General features: G+C 38.3%; 1 protein-coding gene across 1 annotated transcript; it reads right to left on the reverse strand.

The window, feature by feature from the left end:
- Window positions 1-457: 457 nt before the first annotated feature.
- On the reverse strand, window positions 458-14459 carry LOC135696464 (CUB and peptidase domain-containing protein 1). Its single transcript, XM_065215860.2, has 9 exons — window positions 14323-14459; window positions 9140-9235; window positions 6603-6740; window positions 5323-5493; window positions 4892-5029; window positions 3731-3859; window positions 2987-3212; window positions 1798-2018; window positions 458-911 (listed from the first exon to the last, which is right to left on the reverse strand). Exons 2-9 carry the CDS (start codon window positions 9186-9188, stop codon window positions 568-570), a joined length of 1416 nt encoding a protein of 471 aa, XP_065071932.2. The 5' UTR covers window positions 9189-9235; window positions 14323-14459; the 3' UTR covers window positions 458-567.
- Between the last annotated feature and the right edge of the window lie 2076 nt (window positions 14460-16535).

Raw genomic sequence — 16535 nt, forward strand, 5'->3', positions numbered from 1 at the left:
CTTCAGAACTCTATACCACCCGAAACCGGTATGACAGCATTCAGATTGCAGCATGATCCCTAGGAAGAGCAGTTTTGAACTTATAATCTAATTAGCAGTATACTGTTGGTTTTGTACCCTGAGTGCCAGAGTCACCATTATTAAGTCTCTAAAATATAGTTGGGAACTAGTGATAAAAATAATCATTTTTTGCCATCGCTGCCGTCTACAATACTATATTTATGAGGGTAGATCATATTTTCGCCAAAGGAAAATTCACCTGGTACAGAACTCTAAAACTAGGCAGAAGGGCACACTACCGCCCCCCCCTCCCCTTTGCAGTGGCTGGCACCGGCACTGCCTCACAGAGCATAACTGCCTTCTGTTGCTGATGTCTCTAGCCCTACTAGATCTGAGAGTGCGCATAAGCATCATTTCAATTTACACAAAAAAGCAATGATGCAAACAATCACAGGAATAGTTATTAAATGTCATATGTAACGATTCACAATTTACGAAAATACACTACAAGCCAAGTGACTAAATATCTATAACTTTTCAAGTCTGACTTTTAATTACAGCAGTTTGCTAGTTCGCTTTCTTCGTCTTCTCTATCCAGGTGATGAATTCGCTCACACGTGCGAAAACAGTGTATTTATCTGCCCGATCGCAAGTTGAGGATCCCCAACTTACAACCCCTGTTAAGGTCCAGTGTTCACCGTCTTCAGTGCAGACATAAGGTCCACCGGAGTCCCCATGGCAACCACCTTGGTTCGTACCTGGCTTATTTCCAGCGCACAGCATCTTCGATGTGATATCAGCTCCCCCCCAAACATTGTTTTGCTTCTTGCATACCTCGTTAGTCACAACAGGCATCTCTGCTTCCATCAGCACATTGCTGCTTGGGCCTGGGTGCTTAGTTTTGCCCCAACCTACAAAAAAGCATTCAACGTTTATAAGCAAGGTATGCCTGAGTCCCAGAAACCAGATTACCTTTTAGTCAAGACATACTCTGATTATAGAGGCTATGCATTTAATGATAACTTAATCCTGGCCCAAAGACTAACTCTAACCCTAACCCTAACTCTAACCTTACTCAGAAATGAAAGTAAAGAAACAGGAATGTAATGACTGAAAAAAAGCTTTCTCGTCATTATTCCTGTCCCCTTCAAATAGGGCGTAGCCAAACTGGGATGCCCCAACTTTGCATTTGCCGGCAACTACAACGAAAATGTCTAGATTCTAGGTTTGGTATCTATTGCTCCTATGGTTTCATTCTGGGTACCAGACTCACTCTTTATAAAGTGAGACTGGTACCCAGGGTAATATGTTTTAACCTGTGATGGAATCTAGATTGCCATAAACAAAGTCATCCAATTCATGTACTTCATTCTTGCAGAAGAAGTGTCTGGGTTTTCACATCACCTTCCACTCCTTCCTCCCTCACTTCCATCATTCAATTTCTTCTCCGCTGCGGTGAATTCAAGCCATTTCGCATCATCCACTCAGGCTGCATATTCGCACGTTTAAAATTTATACACTCGTTGGTTACATTTACTCTGATGAAGCCCTGTATGCCGGGGCGAAATGGATTCTCTTTGCCGTGTAGCTTTGTTCCTGACTATTTTTCGTTTTCTTATTTTCACAAGGCTCTTCGATTAACCAAGAAGCAGCTTAACAAAGTTGTATCACTACCAACAGTACCACGTTAGAAACATCATTTTTCGACACATCTGGGAGTCTACACCCGTTTCTGTAGCTTCGCCCCTGAACAAAATGTTTGAGTGTAAAATGGCAATGGAAAAACAAACTGCATACCTGTTATGTAACATTTCTGACCAATTTTTGCTTTCTTCATCGCCTCTGGAAGACAGACAACTCCAATTTTGTCAGGTGTATCCAGCGCCGTGAACTTCAGCTCCACCTTTTCTTTCAACTTGATCAATGCGATATCATTATTCAATGTTCGGGAATTGTAGTCTGGGTGGTTGATTATTTTTTCTATCATCACTTTCTTTTCTGACCCTTCATCCAGTGTTCTATAAAAACATTGACATTATTTTAACACTGTGTTGAATTTTTAAGATATTCTAACATCGGCAGAGATTATACAAAATGAAATCTCACAAAAAGAATCTAAAAGACAGTTTTTTCCAAACATATCTGGCCTAGGTTATGAATCCAGAGAAGAAAAGGGTGTCACGAGAGAAGTGAGAACAAAACTCTGGTTCATACATGCAGCTATGGTATGTAAGAGATATGATCAAATGCTGTGAAGCGCCATTGGATGTAAGTTTTTCCTTTGCACTAATGCGCATGCCCATATGATGCACTTTCTCATTTGTTCAGACAAATTGATAGAATAATTGCCATAAACAATAGGAATTTAGACTCGTCTCCCCAACAATATATCAATAGAACAAACATCAAACATGTTATTCAAATTCCGGCAAGTTAGTTTTAATCAACATGACATATAGCTGTGTGGTTTGGTTTTTAAAGTTTTAGAGCATTTGACATGCAAAAGGTTCAATAAAATTCGCCTTCGAAGCTTTCATAAGCATTTTAACTTTAAATGAAAGAACTTGAGGCACAAAGAAAACCACCTATGCACAAAAAGAATATCTCTCAACACTAATCCAAAACGATGAAGCCTTTCTGTCCACGCCTAATCCTGTTTTTAGAAGACAGGATTGGATACACTCTACAAAAGCTTGGGGTTGGGAAAAGGAGCTGAAAGACGTACAAGCCCTTTCTGGAGGGGGGGGGGCTGGGGGGGTTGAGGATGGCCAGGGCTAACTAGGGGCTTGTGTCTTGAACGATACCTTCTAGTAATGGTATTAAGCTTTTGGTCGATAAATAACGTAAGATGCACAAGTAGGAACCTTGGGGAAGGGGACAAAAAGTGCCTATTTGCAGCTGACGGGGGTGTCAAATTTATTCTTATGTATCCCTCCCCACTTTAAAAATGCTTTCTACGTCTATGTCTTTAACAAAGCGAAATTACCTGTCATGCTCTCCTAGCACGACCTCCATGAAATCAGCCTGGTGCTCTCTATTGAACAAACAATGAGCCGCAGTCAGGACCCATTGGTTATCTATCAAGGAACCTCCGCAGAAGTAGGTGCCAAATTTCAGCAAAGCCACTGACCAAGGCCAAGTGTGAGGCTCAGCAACCACTCCACCGATGACTCGCCATTGCGAAAGGCCTCGCAAGCCGCACTTTTTCTGCTCTTGAACATAAAAAAGATAACGCAAGTCAAATCTGTTTAACTTTACGATAGAATAGAATACACAACCATCGGTATCCTAATGCCTTTACATTTATCAACATTAGATTCATATACCACTGGGATGATGACACTGAGCCAGAGTATATTAACAAATCACTGGCCGAAAACAGAATTTACTACTTGAATATTCTTACATTCGTTGATTAAATTCTGTTTGGTCTCTATACTGATAGTCTCAATGATGACATCATGGGCTTACCAATGATATTTTACCCTTCGTTTACAAGCTGGATACTCAATTGCGGTGATTTTCAGGACAGTGAAATCAATAAAGCTTGATTCTCGATGTTACAATCTCGATACAAATTGTTACAAGTGTGATTGGATTGGTTTACGATGTCAGCAGATTATTCCATATAAATGGGATATTCAGCTTTTGAAAATACTTATATTTCGGATCCTACATAAACAAAGATGTGGGTACATGACCTGTGTCACAAGAATAAAAACTGGCTTACCTGTTTTGCAGAACCCGCAGGTCTTTTTGCAATTATTCTGCATCCAACTGTAATACTTACTATCCTTTTTGCAGTAAGGTTTGTATAATGGGCAATTCTTTACTTGGGAAGGTTCATCCTCACACGAGGCTAAAAAAGGGTACAATCAATAATGCTAAGAGTATTGCAAACAACTAATTGCAAAAAACTACTCCCGTAAGACAGAACTCACGTCTAGATACATGAAGTAACTGTGTTTTGATTCGATTGCTTGACCCTAGCCCACTCAGAGGGGGCCATGGGGGCAATTGCCCCTGGGCCCGTAAGCAAAGAGGGAACCAATGGAAACTGTCTATATTCATAATATGGTAATTTCCAATCATATCTGTACTGGGAAAGTTTACCAATGATTTACGTATATAACTCAAAAGTAAATGAAAAAATTTCATGCACGTCAAATTCAAGTTAAGCGCATTTTAGCTTGATTGCATTAGATAGAAAAGGGCATAAGGCCTGCCCCTGAGTCTGTCGTGGCCTTCGGTGGAACGGCGCTGTCCACAATTTATGCCGTTTTGTAGTTTAAGTTCTCTTGAAATGACAACTAACTCAGAAGCTAGAGTGAGGTTTTATCAAGCTATCATTGCACGTGTTTTAAGCATTGTAGCTCCAGCTTCAGTTCTGTTTCAATATCCCTAATATTAAAAATGCTTAGTTAGTGTGACTCGGTAAAGTATACTTTTCCTCCTATCAATTTTATTGACAAATCCAAATCAAGAGAAATCATGTGAGATGAGACAAGTCACTTTATATTAGCCAATATAGAATCAATACAAGGCATCATGGGTACTAATTCTCAGGGAATGATGTAGATTTTAATTGTCAGCATCCATATGTAATAAGAATTTTACGGTAAATCACAGCAATATCATCTATATAAACTACAAATAAAACATATCTGGTAATCTTTATAAACAAAAGCAGCGTGCTTCTGGTAGCGTACTACTGTCTTCGCAAATTCGCAACTTTAAGAACACCCTTCCTACTGTCCGCTATGTAAACGTAGAGATCGTCGTTTTTGCATATTCCATGACACGAAAATAAGCACAAAACAAATCAAAAAACTAAAAGTGATTTTATGTAAGTCGTTAGTGCCATGCATCATTAAAAGCCAAAAGATTTTACCGACGCAAAATCCGCAAGACTTTTTGCAGTTAGCCTTCATGTAATCATAATAACGAGAGCCTTTTTTGCAATATGTCTTCCACGTTGGACATGCGCTTCGAACTTTCGCGCTGTCTGTACATACTTCATCTTGGCCCACTGTAAGAAAAAAAGGCAAGTTAAGGTGAGAAACCGGTAACAAAGGACCCTGTGTCGAATGCAACCGCCATAATTTCAGGACTTATGACAAGTCTTAATAACTTAACAACCTTTTTGGCAAAAATAACAAACCTAAATTTGGTTTCAGTTAAAGGATACAGCTGCAATCTCGAAGATTCTATACGGGCTAAAATCAAGATTCTGATTAGTTCTACATGTCGGAATCACGTTTGCCTCTCGCCTTTAGATTTTCGCCTCTTGCCTATGGTTCACAGTTAACAAATGATACATACCAGGGCAAGATTTAGAGTTGCAAACTGCTGTTTGAGTTGATGGACCTGTGCATGGCCTGCCGTTGTTTTTAGGGGCCGGATTATTGCATTTTCTAGACCTCGTCTTGGTGCCTCCTCCGCAAGATACACTGCAAGCTCCATATGGTCCCCAAGCACTGTACCCGCCATTCACTGTTGAATCAAAATAATATCGTTGATTCGTAAGATGATTTCGTGCGAATTCTTACTATATGGTCTTAAGATTGATTTTAAACCTAACTTTACAGGCTCTTTAGGTCAAAGACAGCACGACGTTTGCCTTGCATCTGTGATGCCATAACCTGCAAATGGTGTAGTTAAGGTGCAAGGCTTCTCTAAGGCAATACCAGTCGGTAACAGGTTCTAGGCCTTTAACTTGAAATCTTAAACAAGGCGAGTGATCCAGATGTTTAAAAAGGGGATAACTTTTATCAATTGTGAAATCAGCGAATGCATAATCTCACACCCAGCTAAAGGAAGTCAAATTCGTAAAAATGCATCCCCTCCCAAAAAAGTTTTTGGTTTTTGATCCCCCAGGGAGCTAATTTGAGGATATAATCAGATTTCAGGGGAGTGCCGGGTGTTCTTGGCTAGGAAATTCTAAGAATAAATATTAATAAAAAAGACAAAAGAATCTTTAAATCATAGTAGACAAAACGTATAATATTTAATACATCGGTGGTATTCAAAGGCAAATGTGGTATTCATAATTGCAAAATATTGTACTGTAAACCCTCGAATAAGCGTCTCCCTTCGAATAAAGCGCCCCGCTTGAAGAAACAACCACCGTATCGGGAAAATTATCAAATAAGAGTCCACCTAGAATAGGCACCTATCACCGCCTTCTTTACAAACGGGCGTTTGGTCGAAATTTTAGCCAAAACAAGTTTCTGAGACGGAAGTGTTGGTCTTACAGGAACGGGGAAGGCAGTTAGCCAAACAGAGTAGAAAAAAACAACAAATTTGGTTCTAGTTTTAATTCTTGTCAGAATTCAGTTTCATTTTTGCGTAGCAAGGAAACGTTTTCAAAACACTCGCAAAAATATTTATTTTGGCTATCTTCTTTATTATTTCCGAAATGCCTCTTACTTTATATCTTTGCTTTGACATCCAGAAAAATCAAATAAGCGCCCTGCTCGAATGAGCGCCCCGCTTGAATTAGCGCCCCTCTTTGAGACTTAAAATTTAGCCTTGGGCGCTTATTTGAGGATGTACGGTAAGTGGAAAGTACGGGATATTGAAATGAATCCTTGCATACTGACCTGGGCAGAAACCACATGTCTTTTTGCAGTTGATTTGCATAAAAGCGTAAAAATTGGAGCTGCTTTTACAGTAAGGAATCCAACCAGGACAGCTCCTTGCATGATTCGCTGAATCGCTGCATCCTTGGCTTTGGGCTTCTGTTGAAAAAAACAGCGACATGCAGCACTTCTGTCGAATACCTTATTACAGGAAATTAACGAATCATGAAATTAACGCGGTTTGCCCCTCAACCGCGTTAATTTCATGACGCGTTAATTTCATATACGCGTTAATTTAGTGATACATTAATTTTGTGACAGTGTTAATTTAATGAACGTTAATTTTGTGCAAAAATTGTAAAAAAGGCATTTTTTTTTCAAGTGGAATAAGGGATGAAAATATCTTATCTGTTAGCTGGCATGACATCCCTGATGAACTAATTATAAACGTTGATCAAACCCCGTCAAAATTCGTTCCGACAGACAACGTAACAATGGCAGTTCGAGGTACTAAGCATATTCCGAGAACTGGAGCAAACGAGAAAAGAGGGATAACTGTTACTCTTTCAGAGACCCTCAGTGGTATAATGTTACCATTTCAGCTTATTTACAAGGGGAAGACTAAGAGATCGCTCCCAACCGTAGAATTTCCGGAAGGATTTTTATTATCTTACTACGAAAAACATTGGAGTAATGAGAAAGAATCATTGAAACTACTGAAAGAGATCATTAACCCCTACGTGCAGGGGCGTAACTTGGCCAATAGTTTTGGGGGGGATGAAAAGCGTTTCTGCCCTGCAAAACTAAGTGGTGCTCTGCAGACCTCGTAGCAACGGTTTGTCTATAGGTTACTAGTGAAAGCTTTACCAGTGTACACTGGTCTTTACCAAGGACAAACTTCTAAGCAATAAAAACAAACTTGAAACTTCATTGCCTATGAAATTTCTATTTCTCTACATGAGCGTAGATTGTTTTTTTATTGTCACTTCATTTAATGTTGGTTTGCAAAATTAAGCTAATAAACAGCTAATTGGGGGAGAGGGGATTACATGATGTAGACGGCGCAATGAAATTTAGCCCAGTGGGGCAAAGAGTCGAGTTTAGTGAGGTAGGAGGACCCACCATGGTTGGGTCCGACGTGAAGAAATTGTTTGAAATTATACCTTGTAAAAGGGCTGAAAAGCATCTTTCAGACAAAAATTTAGCAAAATACTATTGTGCTAAAAGAACTGATTGTTTATTGAAAATATTATTGCTTATTGGGAAAAATAGGGAGGGGGATGTCATGCTAAAACTCTAGTGTTAGACGTTGCGGAGGGAAAGGAACTGCAACCTTTCGTTTCAGATTGCATGCAGTTGTGAATGACAGAGGAAGATGTTGTTTTGATTGGGGGAATTTTTTTCCTGAACAGAAAAATAATTTTTTTGTGACTCTTCCTTCGCTCTCTTTAGGTACAGTTCTTGAAAGAAATTTTTCAAAAATTTTCAACAATATTGTCCAAAAACATTGTTTTCTTGAATCAAGGACGTTGACATAATTTTTCTCCGTGGTAAAATTATGATTGTATCATAAGATATTGACTCTGTTTATGTAGCTGAAAGGAAGGCTTTCTCAGTTTTATACAGTTCTTGTAACTATGTGATAATATTGCACCTGTGTAACATGGTGTGAGATATATGCGGGCCCAATCGGAGCACGGGTCCCGAACCTATTGCCCTTCCTACCACCCCCCCCCCCCACCTTCGAATCAACTGGCATGAAATGTGTCTGTTGAACAACATAATGACGATTTCGGATTTTTACAGCCCGCAATGTAATGTCACCCACTCTTCACCGCCGAATTTTTCACAGGAACATGTGTCGGCGCTAGAACTAAATTTAACTTGTTTTCATTTCATTTTCATTTTTTATTATTCATACAGCGTAACGCATTCAGTAATTGCAATAAAATTGATTTACAATGTGCTCTATCTGAAAACTTAAGTTACTTTATATACGTACCCTACTTACAGGAAAAAACAAAATTATTTACTTTGATTAGAAGAAGGAAAATTGTTATCGAGAGACCGTGAATATTTTCTGATAATTTTGTAAACATTAGCTGTATATAAGTAGGAGTAAGTTCGTGACAAGACTTGTAAACCATTAAAGCAGTTCAAATTCAATCATTTTTTTAATAGTTAACAATCCTATCTTCAAATCCAAGGAAGATGTATTATAGGGGCTGCTAGTAACGATTCTTGCAGCACGGTTTTGCATTTTTTGCAGCTTATCAGGCAGGTTTTCCCCACAACAACTCCACACCGAGCAGTTTAGAAAATGTAGTTAAACTAAACTTTTATACATGTTTTTAACAGATTATGATGGGAGATTCAGCATATTTTAGCATTCAAAGTGCTTTGACAATCTTACTTACAGTAAAATTTATTTGTTCTCTCCACTTAAGTTGCGAATCAATCTGTACGCCATTATATATATATTTTTGATCTGATCAGCCGAAAAAGAACTGCATGATTTACAGTATCGAATTCGAATTTCTTCACAAAATTATTCTTACCTCTCAAAGCTTGCAGGCCAAGAATAAGTAACAACAAGAAACGGAACATCAGGCAGGTTGCTTGCGGATTCCCAAAACAGAAAGTTTGGTAGATTTCTAAAACGAAATAATGAAATTTATTGCTTACTGGTCTGTCATTAAGTGCTCAAGGCCGTATAGGCAGACCTGTACACAGGGTTGGAGCCCCTTTGCAAATGCCGAAATATAACCAATTTCTATATTTGCTATTGTTTTTAGCAACATTTTGTGCAAGAGCCCCCCTTGTTATTTTGATAGCACTACACCACTGCCTATACATGCTTTTTGGTGTATTGAACAGGATGGTTACTCCGAGTTCTACGCTGAAAGCCCTGGTTAAACGATCCAACATTTCACCCAGCACTTCGCCCAACTTTCTATGTTGGAAAATGATCCAACGTTGGTTGTCAAACGATCAATTCGTCCCCTTGCATTTCCTTATATCTCCTTTATGTAAGAGGCTCTCCACTGACCCTTTGTCTCTTCTTGAGCACAGATTTATTTTGTTTCGTTACATTGTTCATAATTAGAGTGTAATTTATTTTAAACAATTTCGAATGTTAAAACCAACCCGAAAAATCAGCAACGATGCGATGATTAAATTTTGGCGCTCTTTAACAAACTGCGCTTGCGCAGAGCTAGCAACGCTGGCTGCGGTGGTCAAACAATCCAGCATTTCACCCAACACTTCAGAACAATAGAATTGTCGGGTGAAATGTGGTTTTGCGAAATGTTGGGTGAAATGTGGTTTTGCGAAATGTTGGGTGAAATGCGGTTTTGCGAAATGTCGGGTGAAATGTTGGATCGTTTGACAAGGGCTTAACGCCATCATCAGGCAACTGTCCTGCTCTGTCTAAAATTAAATAGGTAATTTGACTTATGAACGTCACATGGAAAAAACAAGCCCATGAAATACATGTGGGCGATCCTCGCTCGCGAGTTGGTTGGGTATGAGTGTGTTTGATTAGCATAAATTATTTCCATAATATACTATGCAGCGTCATTTGTGTCTATATTACAACTGTACTTTTTGTAGAGTGTTTTATGATTTCACATGCCATTCTGCATGGTCTTTAACTAAATTCTGATGGCATTATCTTATTCTACGGCCTTTAAATCCTCAGTCGTGTGGCTTTTCAAATTCTCTATTACGTATCATACTCCCACTGATTATTCATTCTCGTGTTATCCGAGTGGTGTTTCATTTTGCATTGTGTTACCAATTTCATATCGCGTCGTTGTCTGCCCTCTTACGCTAAGATGTTTCCAGATTCGAAAATTGCGAAAAAAATTTAAATGCAGCCGAACATAGGGGAATGGTCGCCCGAGAGAGAATTTATGGGACCAAGTGCTTTTGGTCAATTCGAGGGTGCTGATTTCGAAAATCGGTTATACGGAGATTTTTGGGGCCATCAGCCTCTTTTTCGTGTTTGAGGTCTCGTTTTTGCGTATATGAAGGTAATCAATGTAAAAACAGTTTGAATGGAAATAAGTCAAAGTCTTAAAGTCGATCAAGCATATTTCTTGCGCATAAATGCTCAAAATTAAATTTTGGTCTGTTAAGGGGGGCCAAAAGCCTCGTTTTCATAAGAAAAGTTAAATACATCTCTTGATTGGACAAATTTTTGAATTGTCGTCCATAAGAACTATGCAGAGCTATCCATTACTAATTGATAAATAACACTTATGGAAAAACTACCGGATCATCTAAATAAACATAGTTTAATCGCTTCAAAGTTCCTCAAGATTGTTTTCTGAGTCGCTGCACACAACGCTCTAAGTACAGCTCTTTTTTTACTTCAGCTTGGCTAAGCGAAAGTTCCCAGGTATGTTGTTGGTTACAAGCACCACTCTGACGATAAAATCCTTATTCGTCCCAACCATGATCTATCTACTAGGTTGCCCAACTGAAGCATCAAACCGTCATCTTGTTTTAAAACCATAGCGATATAGTTTGCTCGCAGAATATAAAACCTTGTGTTTTCTTTACATGACGGGAGACGACAGATTTTTATAATCTTTTTTTCCATCGAACTTCTGCACAAACAACTTGATATGGCCAGAGGTTGTATCTAAAATGGATTTTGACTGAAGGAAAATCCGAGGCAATATATCTAAACTTTATTTTATCAATTTGTACAAGTTTAACAAAAACAGAAAAACTATCAACTAAAATAAAAGCAAATTAGGCAATTTGTATTTTTGGGACATTGTTTTGTAAAATCTGATCTTAAATATTTCGGGAAAAAAGTTCATGTCCTCAAAAACTTTCTTTTCGTCAGTTTCTTTCCCTTCCATATCGCTAGCGATTTCTCTCTTTTTGTTATGTTCCTTAGAAATTTGTTGTTAACAAATAGACCTTGTGAGCCAAGTTTAGACAACAAAAAAAACGAATCTCCGCCAATTTGTGCTGGCACCAAGTTATTCTGGATCAGGTTTCTTGATCTATTTCCTAAGCCAAGCTGTTACTGGTTGTACAACTTAAACAATGGCCGATTTCTTTGATCTTATTTCCCATATTCAAATTTATATATGTCTTCTATGGTAAAGTCAAAGAAACCAAGCTAAAGCTAAACGCATATGTAAGGGATTACTAGGCACAGTTACTTACAGAATGATATACTACATTGATTTCCAATTTTGCCTCAAATTTTCCTTTAGCCCTGCAGAAAAGTGGGGAGCCATGACCTCCCCCCCCTTCCCGCTTTCGTCGGCCCTGTCTGCCTAACTTTCGCCAACCAATGACAATTCCAAGCTGAAAAAGTACTTAATCTTATACTACTAAAGACAAGATCCCTAAGAAACCATTAAATTTTGAGTAATCTTTTGGCGGTACAGAACTTGATTTTTTTACCAGTGTATATCGTTACCGGTCCATACCAAGCCCACTTTTACCGGTCCATACCTACGCTGGAACTCTTTTTGCCCCAAACAACGCAAAGTCAACCTGGTCAAAACTTTAGTGCAAAGGGCACTTATGACCTGCTCGAAAACCAAACTCCACACAGAGCTGGGCAAACGTATTGTTTGTGGAATTGGGAGAGCGCTTCTATCCATTCAAGAGGATTGTGTTCCTAACATCCAAAAGAGTTCTGTCGCTTATGAATTTACGCCCCTCTGCCCCTCTTCGAAGAGCCCCCCCCGGTGTAGGTGCCCCTGGAGTAGTCTACATTACATCATCAATTGAATAGATATTCTGCTTCTTGGATTACATGGTACTTTGACATATATTGAATTTCCCTTTTCCTTCTCTGTGTTTTTTTGCAAGGTTTTCTAGCCAAATTTAAAAGGAAAAAGTTCAGAATTTTGATGTTTTTTGCGCCTATGCAATTTCTATGGCACTAAATGTGGTGGTAATATTGAGGTTATCTCTATCTAATCTCAGCAGTGGTTTGTGTGAAGTAATAATAAGATGCATGTCCCTATGACGACAATTGACAACAAAGTTTTACAGTAAAGAAACGAATTGAGAAAAACATAAAAGCATGGTGCCCTTCGTAAAGAGAACAATTATATTGTTTTTAAAACCTTTTATTATGACACTAAAAGCCCAAAAAACGTTGAATGCTTCACTTTTTCTTCTTGGCAGTTTAAGAGAGATCAGTTCTAGAATAGCCTATTTTAATTTCCTTGTCCTACATTTTGACGAGCTGACACTTGCAATACACTTTCACGTTTCACGTGCATTAAAAGGGATATTATCAATGATATAAAAGATATTTCAACATGTGATGTTCTCAAACTATAACGAAAGTAACACTTTGTTGCGCATTAAACAGCTCATGTGGAAAGACTTACTGTGAATTAAGCTACGTAATCCACGCAACAACCCTCTCCATAATCAAGAACGCCTGCACAAGGTTGAGGCAGGAGGGGCAGTTTTGGTGCTGAGGGCAAATTGTAGAATTTGTCTACTGACATGATCGAGTATTAGTGGGGGATGGGGCAACATAGAAAAAAATATTTATGGGTATGTGCCAACCATACAGCTGGGTCTTTTTACCGCAAAAGATTCTATACATGGAGAAAAGGTTGATGAAATTAAATTGGTAAAAAATGGCCTTGTCACTATTTGCAATGTTTGGTTTTATCAAAATCATGGCTGTTATAAATGGGGTGATTGTAAAATTTTGATATTGCCCGTTTTAATACCGATTTATCCTCTTTAGGTTTCTCAAGAACTTCTAAGGGAACAAGACTTTTTTATCTCCTCTTATCTTTGCCGCTGTCCTTTTGCGGCCCACCTTGTCACAGACAAACGTTTCAAAATTTGATTTTTGTGCTGGTGTTAGCAGCTGCCCCTCCAGCCCCCCAGTGTAGGCACCCCTTTCCATATTTTCTATAAATGATAATTACAAGGTGTCACACAACTGATTTGACGTTGTGAAGTTGCGATGAAAAATCATGCCTCAGTGACAAAGACAGAAATCAACTGGGTCTTTTCACGAAAAAACTGCAAGACCCCGCTGCGAAACGACTCGTCTCTGTTCCGGTCAATTGTTTCATCTTCACACAAAAAACGGATCATAGAAATGGGATCTTCATGTTGAAATTAAAAACTGCCGAAGATTTGATATTGTTTGAACTGGCATGCCTCGCAATTTAGCTTTCCTTATACATTTCACTAGAAATTGTTGCTGTAGTGAAAGGTTGTCATTACAACAGCAAATTCCTCGAAATTTTTTTAAAAATATCAAAATATTCAAAACGAAGTAATTTGCGACCGAAAAGTCCAAACGACATCGTTCTCAGAGAAATTTAATTTCAAGATGACGTTTTCAAATCCGAAGTTCATTTTTGAGAAAGGCTTGTAGATAGCGAGCGAGACGCAATATTGACGAAATCAACCCGGAACGGAGAGGCAGCGAATGCTTAGAAGCAGTTGCTTTCTTTGCGAGAAATCATTTGCTAACACGAACAGTAGATTTTAACATTTAGCTCTATTTCTAAAAAATATCAGCATTCTATGAAAACTATCTTCAAAGTAACAAAACATAGCTAAATTGTCTTCTTATGCAACCTTTTAAATCAAACTTTAATGCACTCCTTTGTATCTAGTTTCCAGTATTAAATCGCAGGATACTTGCAAAATGGTTTAGAAACACTACAACCATTGCGAGAAGAATTCAATCCAAATAAATATGGTTGATTCAAAACAGACTTACCTTTCAGGCAGCTTTTGCTCAGCAACTGTTTGCTCGAGGCTTTTTTCGAGTTTATAAGAACCGAAGACGGAAAATACCACAGAGTATCACTGTAGGGTTGGAACCGGAAGTAAATCTATGCGCATTTCCTTTACGCCGTTGGTTGGCAATTTGAGCTCCATTTTTGGTCTGTGACGTCAAAGGTGTCTGTTTTATCACCCTCGTTGACGCTAATTCACTGATCATTGAATTTATTGCACCTCTTTGTGGGATGGCATTCTGAAATAAAATCCAAACTATATTCACAGCATCAATTTCTAAGAAAATAAATGAAAAGCTTTGCAAAAAATTAAAGAAAGTGGATATATCATTGCTTTTTTATAAGGACCAGTAAATCGAGGTTCTTAACTTTTCCGAAACTTTGAGGCGGGATTGTTCTTAATTTGCTCTCAAAGTCTTAGGTTGTAGGCAGCAGGGCCAGCGCTACAGGAGGGCAAAGCCCCCCTCACATTTTTGCGAAGGTAAAGGTTGACATTAGCCAGAATTTTCATTAGCATGTTGATAATTACCTTAATTTCCGTGATTACTTTAATTTTCATATGAAAAATTCTTGCAGGAAGAAAAAACCATCATCAAAAATATTTTTTAGAATTTCTTAAATTTGATCACATAATCTGAAAGAACAGCATAAATAGCTTCTCAATGTGCAAAATCAGTTACACTCTTTTTTTATAAGAACAATTTTATAAGAACACGAGCCTCAAAATGGGTAAAAATTTAAGAACAAATTAAGAACAAGCTGAGGCTGAGCTACTGTAAATTGAAATTTTGAACAACATTTTATCTCAAAAACGAGGATTTTTAGCCATGTGTGGGTGCTTTTCGGTGAATATTAAAACATGGCGGCAAGTTAAGTTTGTCTCTACGCACTTTGTTGGTAAAAGAGGCCTGAACACCTCCCCAGAACGAGAAGCTAGAAATCACACTGCTTATACCCTATAAATTTAAGAACAAAATAAGAACAATCCAGCCTCAGATTTTCGGAAAAATTAAGAACAATCAGCCTGAACTCAAATTTACTGGTTCTCATAAAAAAAAGAGTGTAGTTATGCTCAAAATTGGGCGAGATATGGCAAACGGAGGTTGAAAGTTTGCTAACGGATAACTGTTATTCTGGCCTGGTTCATAAAGTTATGAACCAAGACCAAATAACAGAGGTTTGGCGGGGCAAGAGCCTGCGCTCATGTGGCCACATCTCCTCCGATTTGTAACACATTGAACTGATTTTGCATACTAGAGGCATTTCATAATGCGCTTTTGGGATAAATGGTCAAAATTCTAAAGATAGATTTTGGTAACGTCATCACTTCGGTACCCTATATAATAATAAATTCGGTACCAATAAAGCTATATTGTTAAAATCACATTTTACATGTAAATTACATTAGCTCATTCTCAGTTAGATATTAATTCAAGTCTTAACCAGTTTGGGGCTTGTGTTCTTATAAAATTGTATTTAAATAAAATAGGTAACAGAGATGAACAGAGAATTATACAATTTCAGGGTAACAGCAAATATTGTTGAGTTGTAAGGCATGCGAGAAAACTCAAGAACACTATCTAGTCACATGTCCTGTTTAAAATTGGGTAGTTTATTGAAGAAAGCAATCTAAATCTGAATTACTTTTTAAGAACTGTAGGTCTAAGACTTTCTGCGGGCGGGATGGCATGCATTCTTCAAAATGGTGTCCATTGAAGGTTCGTTCAGGAACATGCTTTCGAAACCAGACGAAGCTCTGAAACCCTGTTTTCTGTAATTCAATGCTCTCTCGGTATCATTTCTAATAGAATCAATGAAATTAAATTTCACCAAGTCTTGGTTGACCCACCATTATCCAGAGCAGGGCCGCATTTACATCTGTTGGGTCTCTGGGCCCAAAGTTGATTAGGGCCCCTTAAAACATAAAAAAAATTGCGTTACGTAGAATGACTGCGCTTTGTTTTTTGCTCAGTTTGTCATTGACATACGGATGTTCCTCCGGTGAAAAGTTTTCACCATGCTGAAAAGGGTAATAAAAAAGAGTGACAGAAAAACGTTCACAAAGTCACAGTAGCGCATTGTTGCTTCATGTTTAATGGCAGCAGATTTTGATGTCCTGGGAGTTTTAAACTCCAATAAAATCATCGAAAAGTTTTCAGCAGCTAAGTAAAAACGAAAGACATCAGCGTCATGA

The sequence above is a fragment of the Rhopilema esculentum genome, chromosome 14, assembly GCF_057945365.1.
Source record: "Rhopilema esculentum isolate cy_ngs chromosome 14, ASM5794536v1, whole genome shotgun sequence".
NCBI lineage: Eukaryota > Metazoa > Cnidaria > Scyphozoa > Rhizostomeae > Rhizostomatidae > Rhopilema > Rhopilema esculentum.